The sequence below is a fragment of the Carassius auratus genome, chromosome 7 (genome assembly GCF_003368295.1).
Source record: "Carassius auratus strain Wakin chromosome 7, ASM336829v1, whole genome shotgun sequence".
NCBI lineage: Eukaryota > Metazoa > Chordata > Actinopteri > Cypriniformes > Cyprinidae > Carassius > Carassius auratus.
Window position 1 is genome coordinate 5,560,067 of NC_039249.1, and position 20,345 is coordinate 5,580,411.

Here is a 20,345-nt window from a genome sequence, read left to right on the forward strand (position 1 = left end):
TCTGAGACTCATGAGTCCATATTTGAAAACTTTCCTTAGCAGAATCAGAGTGGTAACATTTACATACTTTCATGATGAATCTTCACAGGTGAACAGTCAAAACATTTTTGGCCTATCAATATGAAAAGGTCCTCATCAACATATCATTTGATTAGTTGTATTTTTTGTAAATGATTTTGTGAATAATTCCTTTTCAGTTAATTTACATAGGAAAAAAACACTTAACGTTAACTAGAAAGGTTTTGTTGGTCAACTTTTAGTAAAAACTATATATATTTACAAATCAAAATTCCTTAAATATATTTTTGGACCCACTTTATATTAAGTGGCCTTAACTACTATGTACTTACATTTTAATTAATAATTTAGTACAATGTACTTATTGTGTACATACATGTTTTTACATTGTACTTATATTTAAAAAAATAACGACATGTAATTACATCTGTATTTAATTTCTATAATTACATTTATAATTACACTGTTGACCCATACTTTACACCTTAACCCACCCTTAAACTTACCCATACCTCCAACCCTCTCCCTAACCTTACCCCTATCCCACCTCAATAGCAGCAAGTGTTTTACAATACAATATGAACACAATAAGTACATTGTACTTATTTTTTTATGTAAGTACATAGTAGTTAAGGCCACCTAATATAAAGTGGGACCATATTTTTGAAATATTGTATTAATTCATGCGTTGGCTTAGCAGAATTTTCAGCAATCCATTCTTCATTGGTACATGATCCTTCAGAAATTATATGCTTATGCTTGTAGGCTGATTTGGTGATCAATAATTTTTTTTTAAAGGGGAACTATTATGCTTTTTAACTTTTTCGACTTTAGTCAGTCTGTAATGTTGCTGTTTGAGCATAAAAAAAAGATCAGCAAAGTTACACAGCTCAAAGTCCAAGTCAAAAGTAGATATTTTATTTAACAGAAATCACTTTTCTAAAAACTACAACAAACAACTTGTTTGCCCTACAATGCATATTTCCGGGATTTGTGATATCACATATCGATGAATGGGATGAGACGCACTAGAGGAGTCACCGAGTGTTATCACTAAATGATTTTCCCAAGGCAGAAGAACTAAGAGTGGTTGCAATCATCCGAGTTTAAATCGCGCTCAAATTGATTTGATTTTGACGCAGTATTTACACTAAAGCTGGCAGGCGGCTATGGTAAGGAGCATGACATGTTTCGACCAGGCGTCGAGTGCTGCCAATCACAACACACACTGGCCTAGCTAACCAATCACATTTCGTATTGCAGAAAGTGGCCTTTCATTTGATACAGGAACCATTTGAGCCGTTCATGCCAGACTGAGGAGAGAAGTGCTGTAATAATGTAAAATATGTGAAAAAGAATGTGTTTTTCAAGCAACCCAGTATGAGAGCCTGTTCTAGTACACCCCCAAAACAAAATCAAGACTTTGTATAATAGGAGCATAAGAGCATAATAGAACCCCTTTAATGTGTCTTTGAATATATGTATATTATTTGAAAGTTTCAAAACAGTATTTATTTTCAACATAGAAATCATTTGTAAAATAAGATGTCTTTACTATCACTTTTGATAAATGTAATGTATCATTGCTATATATGTGTTAACAAAACGTACTGACTACAAACTTTTTAGTTTTTAAATAAATAACAAAATTTAGATAATGTAATTGTTGTTATAATTTGGCAGCCCTAGTTTGTAATTAATGAATATAACGATTTTGTCCTTATTATTTTTCCAGTTTGTTTCACAAAATGATTTCCATTGAATGTATTTGTGTTTGTTTTTCCAGGTGGATTTCTCCCCTTCTCTCCAGAAACTGGCCCACATAGTGAACAGCATTAGCTCTCAGCTCATCAAGACCATGACAGGGTTCAAACGTCTGCCAGACCTGCTGACCCGCCAGGCTTCTCAGCGAAAACCTATCCACAGCATCATCGGTACACCCTCTCTCCATCTCATTCACCATATCCCCACTACGTTTGCAAGAATGCCTTCTTTTTATTCCTGTTTCCTCACCTTCATCTCATTCCAAACTCTTATATCTATAATAGTCATTATGAAGAATTGTATGGATCCATTCTCTTTATACAAAATCCTTCTTTTGTATTCGACTCAAAGAAGGAAGTGAATGACGCATGGGTGACTAATTGATGATGAGAACTTTAATTTTTGGGTGAAAAGAAATCCATTCCCATCATCAGTTGTGTATTACTTAATGTAATGGCATCAACAATGCTTTACTCATTTTCTGTTTCAGAGCAAGATGAAGAGATCTGTAAGATCCAGGGAGCTATAGCTGCAGGAATGGTGACTAATGCATCTTACCTGCAGACCTACCTGAAGACCTGGGACAAACACAGAGAGATCTGGGAAATCGAAAAAGACGGCTTTATACAGCGCTACCAGCGGCTAAACCCTACAGTTACCTCCTTTGACGCTGACATAGCCAGGTCCGGTGTCACTGTCCTTCATTCTCTTTTTGTAGAAAAAATAGTTGTTAAGGTTGTAAAAGCAGGGTCTAAATGGTCAAAAAGTATGTGCTAGTAAGATTTGTGCGCTTCTGTATTATTCGCAGTGCTACTAGCAAAATAAAAGTTTCTTTAGTGAACAAATCCACTGAAGGATTCACCATGTTTCTCTCTCACTATCATACATGCATCTCTTATGAGATTTAAAATGCATGAGTCATGATAGCACACTAGAGGGGTGTGTTTGAGGTCACATGAGAAATGATGTGATGGCCTTTCAGACTATTGACGTGTCTGTAGCACAGAGGGGCAGGGTCAACATCTCTTCCCTATAGGTTTGATCTTCACTCGCCAAATCGTTATCATGTCAACAATGGATGCTTGAGTGTGTGTGTGAATCAGAAAGAGAGTGTTTGCAGTGAGATAGAGACTTTGTGTTTGATTGTGCATAATGACCTTGTGCATGCTGGGAGGACACTTGTGTGATGCCTGCCACCCTCGTTTTTTTCACATCAATTAATGCATGCACAGACACATTTTATTCTATATGACTATGTTTAATTTAATTTCTTGCTTTATCTTCACACTCACTCACAAAATCAAATGATGCTGAACATCTTTTTTTTTTCTCGAAAAACTTAATTTCATTTACAGTAGGTATGTTGTACTGAGATGACAAATTAAATTGATATTAATAGAGCAACCATTATGAGTGAGGAAAAAAATAAACAATTAAATTACATTATCTCACAGATCAATTTAAATAATTTAGTAATTTAAGTAATTTAGTGTCAATTAGTAATAATTAAAATCATTGTTTTTCTTTAAATGTACCAACAAAAGCGGTAATGAGAATATGTAGTGTAGAGAATACTTCATTTATGCTTTGTCTCTCTCTCTTTGTGCAGATACACAGAGGTGGCGAATAACGTCCAGAAGGAGGAGACAGTGTTAAGTCTGCAGTTTGTGTTGCTGGACTGTTCTCCGCTCAAATTCTCTCTGTTGCAGCATTGTAACGAGTGGCAGAGCAAGTTCACACAGCTGCTCAGCCTTATGGCCAGTGCCAAACTAAAGGAATTGCACAGCTTCCTGCAGGAAAACGCTCTCAGGTGTGTGTGAGAGCTCTGTTCCAAAATCGTGCCTCACTGTCTGCTCTCTATATAAACAGCTGGGATCCTAACTGAAATGAAACCTCATAAGTGACCAATTTGAAACGCTCTTCATGGGCAGCGACCCTTTTAATGGTCACTCATGCATGCCACAGCAATTAACACCCCTCACGTGAAGAGCATAAGAGACTCGACAAACCTCGCTGTTGATTCCAATAGAGTCTGGCATTAGCTTGTTGCTAAGCTAATGGCCTGACACTCTAATAAATAGTTCCATCGACTAGCAAGAGAATACCATGGAGATTCAGAGATGGCCTCTTTTGACTTGAGCCAGTGTTATTTTGGTATCGTTGAGATACTGTTGTAGTTTTTTATTAATATTTTGAATTAGCAGTAGTTTCTATTTCAGTGTCCATTTTATTGTAGTTACAAAATTTAGCATTTTTGTTGTGTAGCAACAGCCCTGCCACAGCATTTCATCATGCTAAAAACCACTCAGAATTCCTTATCAACTCCATAGCGACTTACACTAAAAAGTTACATTGGTAGGCAGCTCATTATGTTTTGAGCATCTATATGTGACTAGTTCTGAGTTACTGTGTGTAATTCATTTAATTCATTGGCTGTGTGTGTTTTCAGGGTGTCTCAGCCTCCTCAGACTCTGCCGGAGTTGGGAGAGAGTCTAAAACTTCTGGAAACTCTGCAGGCAGATCTGAGTAAGATAGAAAGTCAGATTCCGCCCATCCACGAGCAGTTTGCCATCCTTGAGAAATACGAGGTTGCCGTCGACCCCGCTGTGAGTGTCGCGCCACACACACACACATACACTCCCTCCAGTCAAATCGTCTTCTAAATACACTTTCATCTCTTGCCTCCATTCCATATTTCACTGTGCTTTTATTTTTATTTCAGCACTCTTAGATTTTCTTTTTCTCTTGCTCTTTCTTTCCATCTCTGTAGGTGTTGGAGTTGCTGGAGGCTCTGAATTCAGAGTGGGTGCGGTTCCAGCAGGTTGTGATTGACAGTAACATCATGTTGAAGAAACACAAAGACATGATGAAGAGTGGGCTGGTCCTCTCCTCTGAGGAGTTTAAGAAGAAGACACAGTCTGCCCTGCAGAGCTTCAATAGCAATGGTGAACGCACACATACACATCAGCGTGAGAGATTTGAATGTTACCGAATGGGAAAACACAGACATACAAACACACGGTCAGTAGGATGACTGCCAGTGCTGTCTCAGACCCTACTGTGAGCTTCACATCCCAGCATGCCTCTTTTTCTGTAGGTCAGTTCGCTACATGGGCGGCACTGCAGGCCTTTGCTTTCTGGGACTGTGGGTGTTCTGCATGGTGGGGAGTGCTGGGTAGAGCCATCAACCTCCCACATGCTCCACGGCACATCACAACCAATTAGCCTTGAGATAATGTTTCAGAACGCCATGGAGCCTCACCTACAGCAGAAGTGACCGTCACGCTGACATCCTGCCCTTGACTGCACTCTCAGCCTTTCTGCCACCCTGTTTCTTTCTTTCTCTCTCTCTCTCTTATTGTCCCGTAATGCTGCTCTATCTCATGCTGGTGTCTCTGCGCTGGTTATTCTTTGCTCTATTAAAAATGGGATTGAAAAATTCTTTTTTCTGTCTCGCGCTGCCACCTCTCTTCACAAACAAAGTCACGTTGTGCCGAATTGTATCAAAGAGGACCGAGTTTTTGTCCTACTTTTCCTTCTACCTTCTTTCATTCTTCCCATTTTCTTGCACTTCTTTGCTCATTCGCTCCCCATCTCATTTCCATTGTGCTTGCGTTACCTTGTGATCGTTGATAGCTCTGTGAAGTCTGTTGTTTTTCAGTTTGATCTCCTGCCATTCTTTCCCTGTGTCTTTTTCTCCTATGTTCTTCTCCTCTCAGTATGAGTCCAAAAGCCTTTCCGTCTTGATTCAGACAAAGTACGAGTTTTGGCACAGCCGATTAACGCAAAAGCTTTGCACTAAATCAACACGTGGCAAACACGCTCAATGCTCACGTCATTATTTCCCCCAACCACAGAATTTCCGAACATGGGCGGCAGCTGCAACTTGTTGAAAACGGCAGGATTGTTTGGATTGTTCCTGCAAACAATGGCGGGCTCCTTCAGGTTAATGAGGCCAGGAAGCAGCTTTGTGCAAGGAGAAATTTGTATTCAAGAGAGAGAGATGGTTTCAATAATATCACACTCATTCAGTCCAAACACATACTACTGGCCCCTGCCAAGGTGCCCCTTCAAAATCTCATCTCCTGCTCTCCATGGACCCAGCATGACTTTCCCTCTCACATCCGGCGAGGAGGAAAAATATGACATTGCGTTTCTCAGCACAGAGCCAATTAAACATGTATGATTGGTTGAAGTCTCCAAGGCAGATTTATCAAAAATTTAGCACATTTTAATATTTGCTAATTAGATTTTCTTTTACGTTTTACTCTGGCACAACGGAGAGAGAGAATGGGTGTCATCAAACCTCTCAACACCAATGCTCTCCTGAATGCATTCTGCTCTAGCGACGCACTTCATCATGTTCTAAATGCTTCAGTAAATCAGACTTTACACAAATATTGACTGAAGATCCCCAATGGATCTTCACATGCTGCTTAATGGCTCATCTTAATGCTGAATTGTGTAAATGTCTGTTTTTTGTAATTGCCGGAGATGCAAGTGTGTGATTTAGCCGGTGTGTTTGATGGTATCCATTATAAACGCTGACAGACGTAAACAGTAGCGCCTATAAACATATCACAGAGGCCTCTGGGGCAGATAACGAGCCCTGCTGGTGTCTGTGTGAGTGTGTTCCTGTGTGTTACTGTGAGCGTTGTGTGTTGCCATCTTGAGATGAATGAGGCGCTTTTCAAAAGATCAAATCTCTCGTAAATCAAAGCTGTCGCAAGTGCGCGTGGATCGTGGGAGTCCGGGCTTGTGAGCGGAGCTGGGTCCGAGCCAGAACTCACACTCTGCTCAGAAAAGAGACCTACTGACCCGCTGAGCTCCCAACTGTGAAACCACATTAATAGCACATTGTGAGAAACATGCTCACTTCGCTAACTTTCTGGCCAATAGGAATCCATTGAGCTTGGGGGAAACCTAACTATATGCATCTTTGTGCTTGTGTGTGTGGTCTTATCTTTGTCTTCATGTATATAGTCTTATTTGTACGTATATGTATGTGCAGGTCCATTTGGCAGCAGTGTAGCCCCAGATTCTGCACTGCAGCAGGTATCAGAGCTGCGTGCCCAGTTGGAGGCTCTTAAGGAAGAGCAGCAGAACATACGTTATGGTCTCAACATCTTTAATATTGAACAACCAGCCTCTAAAGACATCCTCACTCTTGAGAAGGTGCCTATTCACTGCTGTTACAGTACACTGTAAAAACACTTCTGGTTCACTATCGGCTGACGTTTAGATTGTGTTTGTGTGTGTGTGTGTTTGTAGGACATGAATTACCTGCAGCAGGTATGGGAGATCGCCCAGCAGTGGAAGGCTCTTTGGGACGAGTGGAAGGGGGGTCACTTGGCCTCTCTGCAGACCGAGGCCATGGATAACACCGCTCAGACCATGTTCAAAAGACTCCACACACTCAGCAGAGACTTCAAGGCAAGCCAGCACAACACACTCTACATCTCTGGTGTTAACTTAACTTAAGTCAGTTCCATGGCCAAACTCACATTTATGGGAGTTTCCAATGAACGATGTTGGTCTTCTGAATAGTACAGATTTTATTGTTTAAGCTATGTCAATTACATAAATATGTGCCAAAATATAACACTAAAATAATACATAAATAGTAAACATAAAAATATATAAATACAAAAAAAATGTTTTAAAAAGTTCAAAAGATTTGGGCCAGTAGAATTGGAAGTTTCCACAAAAATATCCAGCAGCACAACCGTTTTCAACACTGATAATAAAAAATACTTTTCTGAAGGATCAGTTGAGAATGAGTAATGGCTGCCAAAAACACAAAAAAGGTTACTAACATCAAATATTTAAATGGTACTGTATATTGTAATGTTTTTACACTTTTTGATTTGCTAATGTACCTGGAAGTGATGCACATTTCATCTTCACATTTGATGTTTTCAGCACAGACTCTTATTTCTTTCCAGGTGTTGTATTATGTACAGGTATAATATATAAAAACAATACAAATACAATTTATTAATATACACTTTTAATTTGAAATTTAATTAAGCACCACAGTTAACAGGTTGAATACTATGACCTTCACAAAAAAAATCTAGCAGCCATCAGGACCCACTTAACCGCTATCAGTGATGTCTCAGTCTCTCACTCATCGTCTACTGTACTCACACACAGACTGATGCTGCTTCATTAGGGTCCAGCAGAGACTCTCATTTCTTCCTTTCTCTTTGTAACTGTGATAAAAGCCCTTTTGTGTAGCTAATTACCCTTTAATGCTAATTTAGCTTCTCTTCTCACCAGCTTCTCATTATCCTGACATTTAGCTTTAAGCAGATTAGAAACACCTGCTTGATTCAGACCCTTTGGGTGCTTTTCTACTGACAGGAGATCATTCCATCACAACACAGCACGAAGCTTGCAGTGGGAGCCTGACTTTTACAATGTACTGTATGTGTGTTCTTTCAGGACAAGCACTGGGAGGTTGTGGACTTCACCAAGAACAGGATCATGCAGTTTAAGAAAATCATACCACTGATCATAGACCTCAGAAATCCAGCCATGAGAGAGAGGTGGGGGTCTTCCTCACACATACACACACACGCGAATCAGTGTCCTCAGTATAATGAAGTGTCATCCTCACACTAATCCTCCTTATCAAGAGTGGTTCCTGACAAAACGACACTGTCGTCTTTCATGTTGTCAATCTCTCTTTGTAACCTCTCTCTGTTCGGGATATTGCCCTCTGTAGCTTGTGACCTGAGGTGCGCTGGTTGATAATCATCAGCAGCAGAGGATTGGTGCCGATTGCTGTTCTAGGATCAGCTGTAATCCCACACCTTGACAGCCAGCTCTCAGTTACAGCTCGTCACCTCTGTCCTTTCTGTCACGCAAGAGCGTTTGTGCACTCTGATGCCATCCCTGCCGAGAGAAACGTGTCGTTTTTTCGCTCTTCGTTTTTCTTCTGCCCTGTCATTCGCACCCAAAGCCATCTGATTGGATCTTGCATTCCCAAAACAACAGCCCATCGGCCCCAATCAGACGTGCTAGAACGGCCCTGGTGGAGACGGCAGAGACAGGTCCCACGTTCCCCTGATGACAGCCGGTTAATCACACTGATGTAACCCTCTGAAAGATCCCTGTTAGCGTCTCCCGCTGGCCAGTGCAGCACATCAGGGAAGCAGATGAAAATAAACAGAGCTCCAGCCTCAGAAGTCCACGACCGACGGAACGGGAGACAAGAGGAGCCAAAGAAAAACAGGCACCCGTAGAAGAGATCGCGTCCCAGAATGCTCGGGCCTGATCTCAGAGGGGCGAGTCATTGGCAGGATGTTTTTTTTGAAATAGCGGTGTTGTGTGTTGGTGTGGATCAGATGTACTGACGGTCTCTGTGGATTTCTTTGAGAGAAGACAACAAGCTGTGCATCATGCCTGCGGGATCTCTCACGGGAGAAATCAATCCTTGCGCTGTCGTCGCCCGTCACACCTGGTTATTAGGACAAAATCTGACCGTCAACATGACCAGTCTCTTGTAACAGAAGAGCGCAGTCGACTGTTTTTCTTCAGCTCTTGAAATACTCCAAATAACACACATTCTTTTGTTTCATAACTTTAATAATGAATTACAAACATAATTTCTCCTAATGGCCTAAACAATAGCTCTCAAAACCTATTGGGCTGAATAATCATCCATCAATATATAAACATTTGAATGAACTTTTTCTGACATATGCAATATTTTTCAGTATTATATATGTGTTCTAATATATATAAGAATGTATTTAGATTTTTTTTTAAAATACTTTTCTTCCATGTATTTATCTTTTATTTCAGCACAGTGTATTCTGGCTTTGCCTTTGCTATAAAGGTTTCATGCAACTTTAGAATTTGGACGAATTCTAGGAGGAAGCATAATTAAGTAGCTTCCTTTTGGAAAAGGCTTTATCTCCGAAACTGAGTCTATGTTGTCTTAAAATTAGGTTTTGGAATAGATCAAATGGCTTTGATCAATGGGTTTTCCACCCTGTTTGAGCTCAGATTCATGTGTTAATGTCAAAGGATCTTGGCCAGTCAGATTTTGTCTTCAAAAGATGTTGTGGATCTGTTTATTTTAGACATTGGGACCAAATAAGGCAAGAAGTGCAGCAGACATTTGACCCAAGCAGTGCAGACTTCACTCTGGAGAAGATTGTGGCTTTGGGTCTGGACCACCATGCAGAGCAGATCAGTGACATATCAGGAGCGGCCAGCAAAGAGCTCTCCATAGAACAGGTATGATATCCTCCTCAGAACTCTCTTTTTCTCATTTGGGTTCATTTATTTCCTTTTGTCACTAAAAGCTTGAAAAGATTCTTTAGTTAAAGATTTTACAGAAAACAGTTTATAAGAAACATTCTTTTCTGAAACGAAAGTGCATCAAACAACCAGTTTTCTCATTGGTTTTGCCACTGTGTATGGTTTATTCGAAATGAACAATGTCCTTTTTATTAGTTGTTAGGTTCTTCAGATCTATGTTTTGGACTCTGAGTTTTTTTTAAAGCAAAAGATACATCAAACTGTCCCTGATCCTTTGAAATAGTATTTGAAAATGTACAGAAACTTTCACTTAAAACATTATGGAAACCTAAAAAACAAATTAAGTTGACCTCATAGGGAAAAAAATAAATGAATAAAAAGTATATCATATGATTCAGATAGTATGAGGCTGTAAAACTCCTTTCGATTCTAACTGGAACCTTTATTTTTAGGAGTGTCTTCCCTTTTCGCTTTTGTTTCTATTTCTTTTTGCTGTGTGTAGGACTGTAAGTTCATCAAGGTTCAATTCTCTCTGCTCCTCTCGCAGTGCATAAGCTCCTGAGAGGTTCAGTATGTTAAAGAGAAAAGGAAAATCACTGTCAGGAGGATTATGGTCAGAGGTCAGGTTTAGAAGGTCAAAGATGATATCCTCAGGGTGACATCCGGTCGTCAGACTGAACCCAGCAGAGAATCACAGCAGAGATCTCCAGTCTAAGAGTCTGGCAGCAGGGCAGATTTTCATTGGTCAGCTGTTTGAATGTAAAGGCAGTGGTGTTTATGAGTACAAAGTTATCAAACTGCTTTAGGGTTACACTACAGTCAGATTTTTAATTACTTTAAAGCTGTTTCACACATTGCATTTGTGGCATTACAGGCAATTTTTTTGGTTCCCATTTGGCGCCCACACTACAGCATTTCAGCACATGAGCAGCAATAAAAGTAGCACTTTAATGCCAAGCTTTGTTTCGCTGCATGTCATTTATGATTTCTGTCTCAGAGTAAAACATTAAAAAGGTAAATGAAATATTCACAATGTGAAATAACTCACCATTATGACATATATTTACAGTTTCAAGTTTAAAAATCACATAGAGTGAATTAAAGTCACAATCTAAAGATATCAAGTCACAGTTAACTTTTCTACACTACTGCTCTGATGCTTGAGGTTTTTTTAAAGAAATGTATACTTTTATTTTGCAAAAGAGCAATAAATGAAAACACTTTTTACAAAATAATAAAACTGTATATATATATATATATATATATATATATTCCACCAAATTAAGCATGCATATGTATAAATTACATTCAAAAATATATTCAGATATTAAAGTTATAATAATATTTCGCATTTCACACTTTAATTTTGTAACTTTTAACACATTCATTTTTTATATTTTTACAATTTTGATCAAATAAATGCAGCCTTGATGATCATTACTTTTTTCAGAAGCATTTAAAAAAGCTTAGCAGCTTCTGAACTGTAGTGTATTTATTTGTTTTGTTCTCTGATGCCTAAACAGGCTTCTACAAAACTCATCAGAAACAAATGCTGAACGTGTACTGTAAAATGTTTATTAAAACTATATATTTTTTGTAATATTGGCTTTTATGAAGCAACATAATACTGAGAGTAGAATAAGTCCCCCATTGCTTGAAAAACATCTCCATGTCAGCTGATGCAAAGTCACAAAGAGCGCTTTTTATTCAGTAAAGATTGACTGAATCCAGACGCTTTAAGCTGTTTATAGCTATGCTTTGGGATCTGGGTAAAGCATTTGGATATAAATGTCATTCCACATCCTCATGTAAATTAGATTTCATGGATATCAAGTTTGTAATAATTCTCAATGGCCCACTTCCGATATCCATTATATTATTTGTATTAATTTATGGCTGTTATTGGAAGAAATATGCAATGTAGTAAACCAGCAGTTACTTTATTTTCTGTATAGAGCTGCTACACAGCAGAAATGCCTTTGGTGTAAAAGTACAAGCTACACAGACGCAGGATGTGTGAAACAGGCCTATGAGTTGACTGGTTTATAGTCCTATTTTAGACTTGAAAAGGAAAATTTCCTGGACTGTGTTCAGTAATAGTGCAGTACAGTATGAGCGCAGTGCTGCTGGAGGCGTCTGTCCCCAGGCTGCAGTCACAGGTCATGTGTGCCGGCCACAGGGGAAATGAGCCTTGCGCTTAATTTCCTTCAGCACAGCCTTTACTGCCCCTGCAGAGGAGCGCTGCCCTGTCCAACTGTCAGACTGTGGGAGGCTCTACTCCTCCCCTCTCCCCTCTCTCCTACTTTCTTCCTTTCTTTCTTCTCGATTTCGGCCCAGGGAGATTCCCAGACGTTCTGCTCTGTGCTCGCAGAGGTTACAACAACACAGCTTTGGTTCGAGAGCGGCAATGGGAGAGCAAACCCTCATAACCCCCAAAGCACAGAACGGTTCACCTAGAAGTCACTCGCAGAGAGAGAAGAAGAAGAGAAAGAGTGTAAATGAGAAGCATCGTTGCACATATGGTGTTTCTGGAAAGACCCTGTCTCTGACTTTTATTTTGGGGGCACTTTGCAAGAGTCCATGATTAATCAAAATTCCTTGCCACTAGTCGCCTAACATCTTCACAACATAGGTGGCTCCCTTTTTAGCTTTTTGCAGACAAAAATGGTTCATTGTCTATTGCTAATAGTATAGCAATGTATGATTTACAGCTCATACAGAAGTTACTTTTTAACCAAACAGCTTTATTTTGACTTTAATACAAATCCTGCCTATAAAGGCAGCTCACATTTTGAGAAAACAACTCTGCTTTTGAGAAACAGCCGATAAATGTGACCCTGGACCACAAAACCAGTCATAAGTAGCACAGGTATATTTGTATATTTGTTGCAATAGCCAAAAATACATTGTATGGGTCAAAAAGATTGTGTTCCATGAATATATTCTGTAGATTTCCTAGCATAAGTATCAAAACTTCATTTTTTGATTAGTAATCAATTGAATGTTTGAATGATGTCCAAAAATGCTGTTTAGGTAGGCTGCTTGCTAGGTTTTAAAATATATAAATGAGAAGTGTCATTGGCACATGTCTGGCTTTTCTAGAAAGACTCCATCTATGAGGTTTATTGTGGGGGCCCCAATCAATGTTCTTCTCCTGACACTAGCCGTCTAACATCCCCACGAGACCAAAGCCTGCCCTTCCAGCTCTAATCCAATGTGGGGTTCAGTGCTGAGGTCGAATGCGTCTGGAAAGATTAGTGCTAACATTAAAAAGCCTAATGCTGACCTCTGATTTACAGACACTGGAAGGCATCACGAAGACATGGGAGGAAACGGCCCTGGACATCACACCCTACAAAGACAAAGGTTATCACAAATTGAGGTGAGGATCCAGAGGTTCCAGAAGGTCAAACGTCAAAAGCTTGCAGAGTTGCTCAATAAGCAGAATCTTAAAAAGATGATAATGATGATTCAGCTTCCTAAGGTGGCAGAGATTCACTGCAAGTCCCTGGCCTGAGGGCCTATTCACACAGCAGTTGATGCAACTAAACAAGAAAGTATTTTATTCTATTTTATTTCCATTTGCCGCATAATTCCCTTCAGAAAAAGAAAACATCATGACAAAGTGGGAAAGAAAATCATAGTGAATGTCTGAAACACTTTGTCTTCCCTAGCAGCTTGCTACAGCCTACAGCTTCCACCAGCAGATTTTCCATCCTAATAGAAGAGTTGTCCTAATTGACTTTGCCTAATTGATATATTGGATTTTTTTTTTATTGAGACGTAATTGTGCCTTAACTTTCATGCTTGTCCAGTTGAGGGGTAATTGCTGAAGGTTTTTTTTTTTTTTTTTCGTGGCACATTCCCTGTCCACCTAGGGACTGTTAGTGGCTTCATCTATGGTGTTACAGCACCGTAATATGAATATATTAGTGCCAAAAACAAGCCATAGCCTAAAAAACACCATTCCTCAACATGATGGAATGCCCTGCTGCAGGGGAGAACCGCCACGCGTGAGGAGCCAGTAACTCCACATTATCATATTACTCTGTATGACACAGAACGAACTAGCAAATGAGACAAAACACTGGCTGTGTTTTAAAACCTAGTCAGCTGCCTTCTGCCTACTGGACAGAAATTTGAACATTACAGGCATATTTAAATGCTCTTATCGGATTTAATGCGCCTATGATTTGGAAAAATACGGTTTAGATAAGCAGCTCACTAGGTTTTGAAAGACAGCCAGTGTTCGAATGGACCTTTGATATCCCAAAATTCTGGCTCGTTGTGTAGCTCAGTAGGTTTTGAAACACATCCACTGTTTAAATGTACCCCAAAAACGCTGTCTAGGTGGGCAGTTCACCAGGGTGTGAATCACAGAGCCCCTGGCCGGACAGCATCGCTCTCTCTGAGTCCGGTTCAAATCCGCGTTTGACAGCAAGCCATGTTTTCTACACAGACTAAATGGCTTATCAATGCCAGGGCACCTTGAGCTCCGACACAAAGATAATTACGATCAATCTGATTAGAGAGCAGGACTCAGAATGGCTGCTTTAAAGGGTTAGTTCACCCAAAAATGAAAATTAGGCTGTGCTTTACTCACCCCACAGGCATCCTATGTGTATATGACTTTCTTCTATCGTTGCAGTCAACGTATGTTGCAGCGCTTCAGTCCAAAAGAAGTGAAATGTAATAATCACTTGAATCTAGCTTGCGTCACCAGTTGTAAACGGAAGCAGTTCCAGGCTGATGACGTATGAGGTCAGCCCTCCCCACCGGAGCAGTGTGAGGCACTTTTTTTATGGATGGAAGCTCTTTTCTTTTGGACTGAAGCACTGCAACAATCTGACTGCAACAATAGAGCTTGGAATAGCAAGGATAATTTTTTTATATAACGCCATCATATACACCTAGGATGCCTCGGGGATGAGTAAAACACAGCTAAGTCATTTTTGTGTGAACTAACCCTTTAAGCCTTCTGGGCAAACAAGCCGTGGGTCCAATAACGGACATAAACTGTCTATGAATTAATAAATACTAGTGGGAAAAGTCATTCTTGTGTTTAGATGAGCTCAAATGATGCTGTTGCTCTTTTGGATTTGATTGAGACCGTTCGGGAGTTTCACAAAGTGTTTAGTGCTCACAATTATACAAACGAGCTGTGAGCAGATAAGAACTGGAGAGGGTGCTTTGTGCATATGGCAGCCGCACAAAAGCTCTAATCTAATAGAATCATTTGTACAAGCAGCCCCCTTCCCAAGGGCTGAAAGTTTTCTGAAAATGCCTTCGGGCCCGTTCGTATTTAACTGAAAGCAGTGTGTGTGTGTCTGTGCGCGTGTATCAGCGGGTTTATGTGCGAGTTGCGTGAATGAATCGGAAAACGGGTCAAAAGCATTGTTTAGGAAATTCTTTAGCTATTTGTCTGTTTTGATGTTAGCGCAGTTTCATAGTGTTAGCTTGTTTTTTTTATACGTCTCTACCGAGACTTCTCATATAGATGTTTGTGTGCTTGTGTAATTTTGCATCAATACTGTTTGTGAAAGTTTACCTCTGGGGACAAATTTGTCTATTCTCATGTGAATTAGCTCATAATTCACACACAACCATATGTACAGACCAAAAGTTTGGAAACATTATTTTTAATGCTTTTGAAAGAAGTTTCTTCTGCTAATCAAGCATGCATTTATTTGATGAAAAATACAGAAAAAAATCGAATATTGTGATATATTATTACAATTTAAAAGAATTGTTTTTAATTTTATTATACTTTAAATTATCTTTTGTTTCTGTGATGTAAGGCTGAATTTTTAAGGTCATTACTCCAGCCTTCAGTGTCGTAAATGTATATACTGTGCAGACTCTGGTCCCAAATCAGCACAATTTGACGTGCCCTTTTGGGACGTTGATGGCTTCACTTTTCTTCAATGGAAGAGAGTGAAGGAGGGTCGTCCATCTTTTTTTACAGTCTACGGTTTTGAACAAATCGGGTAAATCGATGTTTCAAAGGTCCATTCAATAAAGAGAGCCGTTTACTGAATTCCTAAATGAGTCAGTCTTTTGAAGGAATCAAACGAATGAATCAATGGTTCATAAAGACATTTACCCCACCTGCTGGCAGTTTAAAAGGGGGGGGGGGGGCTTTAAAAGTATAGTTCACCCAAAAATTTTAACTTGTCATCGTTTACTCAAACCTGAATGACTAACTTTATTTTGTGGAAGATAAAAGATGGTATTGTGAAGACTGTGGGTAATAAAGCTGTTTTGGTTACCAATGACTTCCATTGGATAAAAATGTTTTGGTTTCTCAAATTATCTTCCTTTATGTTCCATAGTTTATTTTAGGTCATTGTAGCCTAAACTTTTATGTATAATTAATTTTGTTGAATCAAATGACATATTTCTTTCTTAAGCTACTATTTGAAATGTCTACTTAATACTTTCTCGTTTAACACAAAAATAGCTTTAAATAATCTTTTGAGGATGTTTTTTCAGCTAAATTTAATTTGTGATCAATTAATGAACACATCATGTAATAAAATGTGACAAGTAAATGTAAAGTAAATGTGATGGTACTTAGCTGCAGTTTTGGGGCAAAATTGTTCCTAAATCTGACAAAACCTTCCTGTGGAGACATTCTCAATTGGAAAATCAATGCATAAATAAAGCAAACACCAAAATAAATATATTTATCAATTAAAATGTATACATATATTTTGGGGCTTAAATTAGCCATTAATTTTTGTCTGTGGTTTCCATTAAGATATTGATCTTCTTGTACTCGTGTCCTTCATAGTCTTGTTTTTTATTTAGATCAAATTAAAGGGGGGGTGAAATGCAATTTCATGCATACTGAGTTTTTTTACACTGTTAAAGAGTTGGATTCCCATGCTAAACATGGACAAAGTTTCAAAAATTAAGTTGTACATTTGAAGGAGTATTTCTGTTCCCAAAATACTCCTTCCGGTTTGTCACAAGTTTCGAAAAGTTTTTTTCGAGTATGGCTCTGTGTGACGTTAGATGGAGCGGAATTTCCTTATATGGGTCCTGAGGCACTTCTGCCGGAAGAGCGCGCGCTCCCGTATAGCAGAGCACTGAGAGCACAACAGACTTCACTGATCAGAGCGAGAGTGAAATTTCACAAAAGAAGTGTGTTTTTGGTTGCCAGGGCAAGACAACCCTACACAGATTGCAAAAAAAAAAAAAACATTAAGGGACCAGTGGACAGAGTTTATTTTTAAAGAGCATCAACGGCGTTGTGCAAGTGTTTTTGTTTGTTCCCTGAATTTCGAAGATGCTTGTTTTACAAACAAGGCCCAGTTTGACGCCGGATTTGCGTATCGTTTATTTCTTAAGGATAATGAACGAAACGAAAAAGAGGTCACGATCGTGTGTTGGAGCCGCAGGCGGTGAGTAAAACTGCTTCAAATATCTCTGCCTCCTTGTTAGTGCATCCCCTCCCATGCCGGAGACCCGGGTTCGAGCCCCGCTCGGAGCGAGTCGTTGCTGCTGCTGCTCTCGTTCAGTTTCAGCCTCTGGATCTGATTCTGGATCATAAATAAACGGCTGAATCTGACTGTTAGCCATGGTTTGTTTTGGATGATGTTTTTTTTTTTTTTCACGGTAATGTCACAACTTCCAAACACTCTCAACGCAAAAGCCTACTGGCGCTCGTGATTCTTTAGCCCCGCACACACGTCACACGTATTTTTCTCTTATAAATATAATAAAACTAAAGACTTTTTGGAGTTATGAAGGATGCAGTACTACTCTATAGGTACTCAATATTAACAGGATATTGAGTGAAAACGAGCATTTCACCCCCCCTTTAAATACCCCATACATTCCCATACTGCCTAAAAAGTGTGTGTAGGTTTGGTTGGAAACGTGACTGTGTGTATGTTTTGTAACGCACTAATACACCGAGTCATAAAGACTGCAGCTCTCTGTGCTGTAAGCTGTCATATGCATCAGTTTTTTCACACCCACCTGTGAGAGAGAGACCGAGATAGAGAATCACAGGGGGTGGTGTCTTGCTGTCAGGTGGCATAGGGAGAAAAAAGCAAGTGAACAGATATATAGAGGAAGAGGGGAAAGATTCTTATTGCATATTTCTAGAAACTTAGATCCTGCAGAACAGAGAAAGGACGTGGTCTCTCTCTCTCTTTAGCACACATACCTGCTGGTATTATTCGTCCCCGTCAGTGCTGCAACAAAAGTGGACATATGCTTTATCTTTATTTCTCCCTCTCTCACTCATCATTGATCACTCTATTTCTTCTTCTGTTTTTTTTTTGTCGGTGGGATGTATGCCATATCAAAAAATACTGTGTGTTTAGTATTCAGCGGTGGGGTTGTATACAGGGGACAGAATCAATTCCAAATTACTCAGGCTCTCAATAACGGACAGCCCCGTCCGCAAGGAGAAAAGATGATTAATGATGATAGTATTCATGATAGAAGCTGAAGTGTTCACACACACAAATGGAGCTGTGTGTGTGTGTGTGTGTGTGTGTTAATGGTCCTGCAGTGAAGAGGCTTTCTGTTTGCTGCCGTGTACTTATAATTGAGCGTTTCCACACATTTAGCAGGACGGAGTGCAAATCACCTGTAATTACCACCTACAGCCCCGCATTGTACGTGCTACAAACACAGCCATTGTATAAACCCTGCGTTAAGCATCTCTTTGCCTGCTCTGCAGTTGCACTAGTGACAGTTCTGCAGAATAATGTGGTAAAACCATCCGGCACCGAAGGTTCGACTGACCGATGTACTCCCCCAGCAGTCATGACTGGTCTTTAATGAAGCAGGACAAAACGTGTATGCAAACACTTTTAGCATATGCTAGTTTCTGTAATTAAATTAGATGCATACACTTTCCTTACCAACACTGTATTTCATTTACAGCTTGCTACAATGCACATTTTTGTCCTGACGTGCATATGCTGCTGTTTGGACGCACACACACAGCTGCAGATGAACGTCCCAGCCTAGTTTTGCTGATGACTGGCTATTTTGAGAGGTCATGTCCTCCTCTATGTGTTTTTCTGTTAGCACAGTATGAGTTTGTTAGTGTGTGTGCGAATTTGTGTGCTTTAGTACCTATAGGCTGTTCAAAATGTAGTGAGATGCCTACATAGACAGCATTTTTAGACATTAGTTGCTTAAAGTTGGCACTTTACTTGGTAAGCAGACTGAGTGTATTCTATAGGCATAGAGCAAAGCTTCACATTCTAACTCACACATGGTCACTTTCTCTAAATGATCAGCATTCATTGCTTTATAATGGCTCTAGGGCTATAACTGTTACTCATTGGGCAAGGGTTGTACAACACTGCCACCTAGTGTGTGTGCATATGTGTGTGTGTGTGTGTGTGTTTATATGTGCTTGTGTTCGTATACACGTGTATGATGTGTGCATGTGTGTGAGATAAAGGAAGCAGGAATGCCCTGACCATCTGCTGCACATTAGAAAGAGACCCTCAGCCCAATTCAATTAACATCCACAAGCCCCCTGATTGGGCTCAGAGAGAAAGAGAGAGATGGGAAGAGAGATAAAGGCCATTGCAGGAGTTACTACCCTGCAGTAAATATGAGTTTCAACATTGTCTGATGAACTCACCGTATGACAGCGGGGCCAATGGAAAATTCATTGATCACACACACACACACACACACACTCACCCAAACAGTAGACTTATTCAAAGAGGTTATGGAATTGTGTTTGCTATGAAACAGAGGGCGAGATAAAGAAATACACTTGATCTGTGGAGATGTTTGAAATCTTAATAATAATAATAATAATTAATAATAGAGATACTAAAGGAATGTTTAGTTGGTAATTATCTTTATTTATCCTTTTTGCTTGTTTTTCATTTACCGAAGTCATCTAAGTCTGACAGAATAAAAAAAAAGTGCCTTATTTAATTTTTGTTTTGTTTTGTATATAACATTTTAACTTTTTTTAAAGCAGGTAAAAGTATTTTGAAACTTTGGATTAGTCTAAAAAGTATTTATAATCAGAATGTCACTGGAATTGGGGAAAATGTCCTAGATATGTAAATGTTAGCATAATAGCATACCAGTGAATTTATCTGCAATATATGATATTTTCATATTTTGTTGTAACAATGGGTTTAGTGTCTCTGTAGAACTATAATCTCTTTAATTGTCAAATATCTTCATTTACTGTCTCAGAGGCAACTACTGGTTAATGTGTAGCTAAAATTAAGTTGCTTTCAATAGAAAAAAATATATAATCAGGTTTTTGAAACACGCATTCTAACCGAGTT

General features: G+C 39.3%; 1 protein-coding gene across 2 annotated transcripts in view; it reads left to right on the forward strand.

The window, feature by feature from the left end:
• Positions 1–20,345, forward strand: part of dnah2 (dynein, axonemal, heavy chain 2) — a 135,772-nt gene that overhangs the window by 39,528 nt on the left and 75,899 nt on the right. For both annotated transcript variants that reach the window (XM_026266849.1, XM_026266850.1), the window contains 10 exons: positions 1,805–1,952; positions 2,273–2,465; positions 3,392–3,592; positions 4,232–4,388; positions 4,553–4,727; positions 6,794–6,957; positions 7,054–7,215; positions 8,230–8,333; positions 9,876–10,032; positions 13,356–13,438. In XM_026266849.1, the coding sequence (XP_026122634.1) occupies positions 1,805–1,952; positions 2,273–2,465; positions 3,392–3,592; positions 4,232–4,388; positions 4,553–4,727; positions 6,794–6,957; positions 7,054–7,215; positions 8,230–8,333; positions 9,876–10,032; positions 13,356–13,438 (1,544 nt within the window). The remainder of the gene's footprint in view (positions 1–1,804; positions 1,953–2,272; positions 2,466–3,391; positions 3,593–4,231; positions 4,389–4,552; positions 4,728–6,793; positions 6,958–7,053; positions 7,216–8,229; positions 8,334–9,875; positions 10,033–13,355; positions 13,439–20,345) is intronic.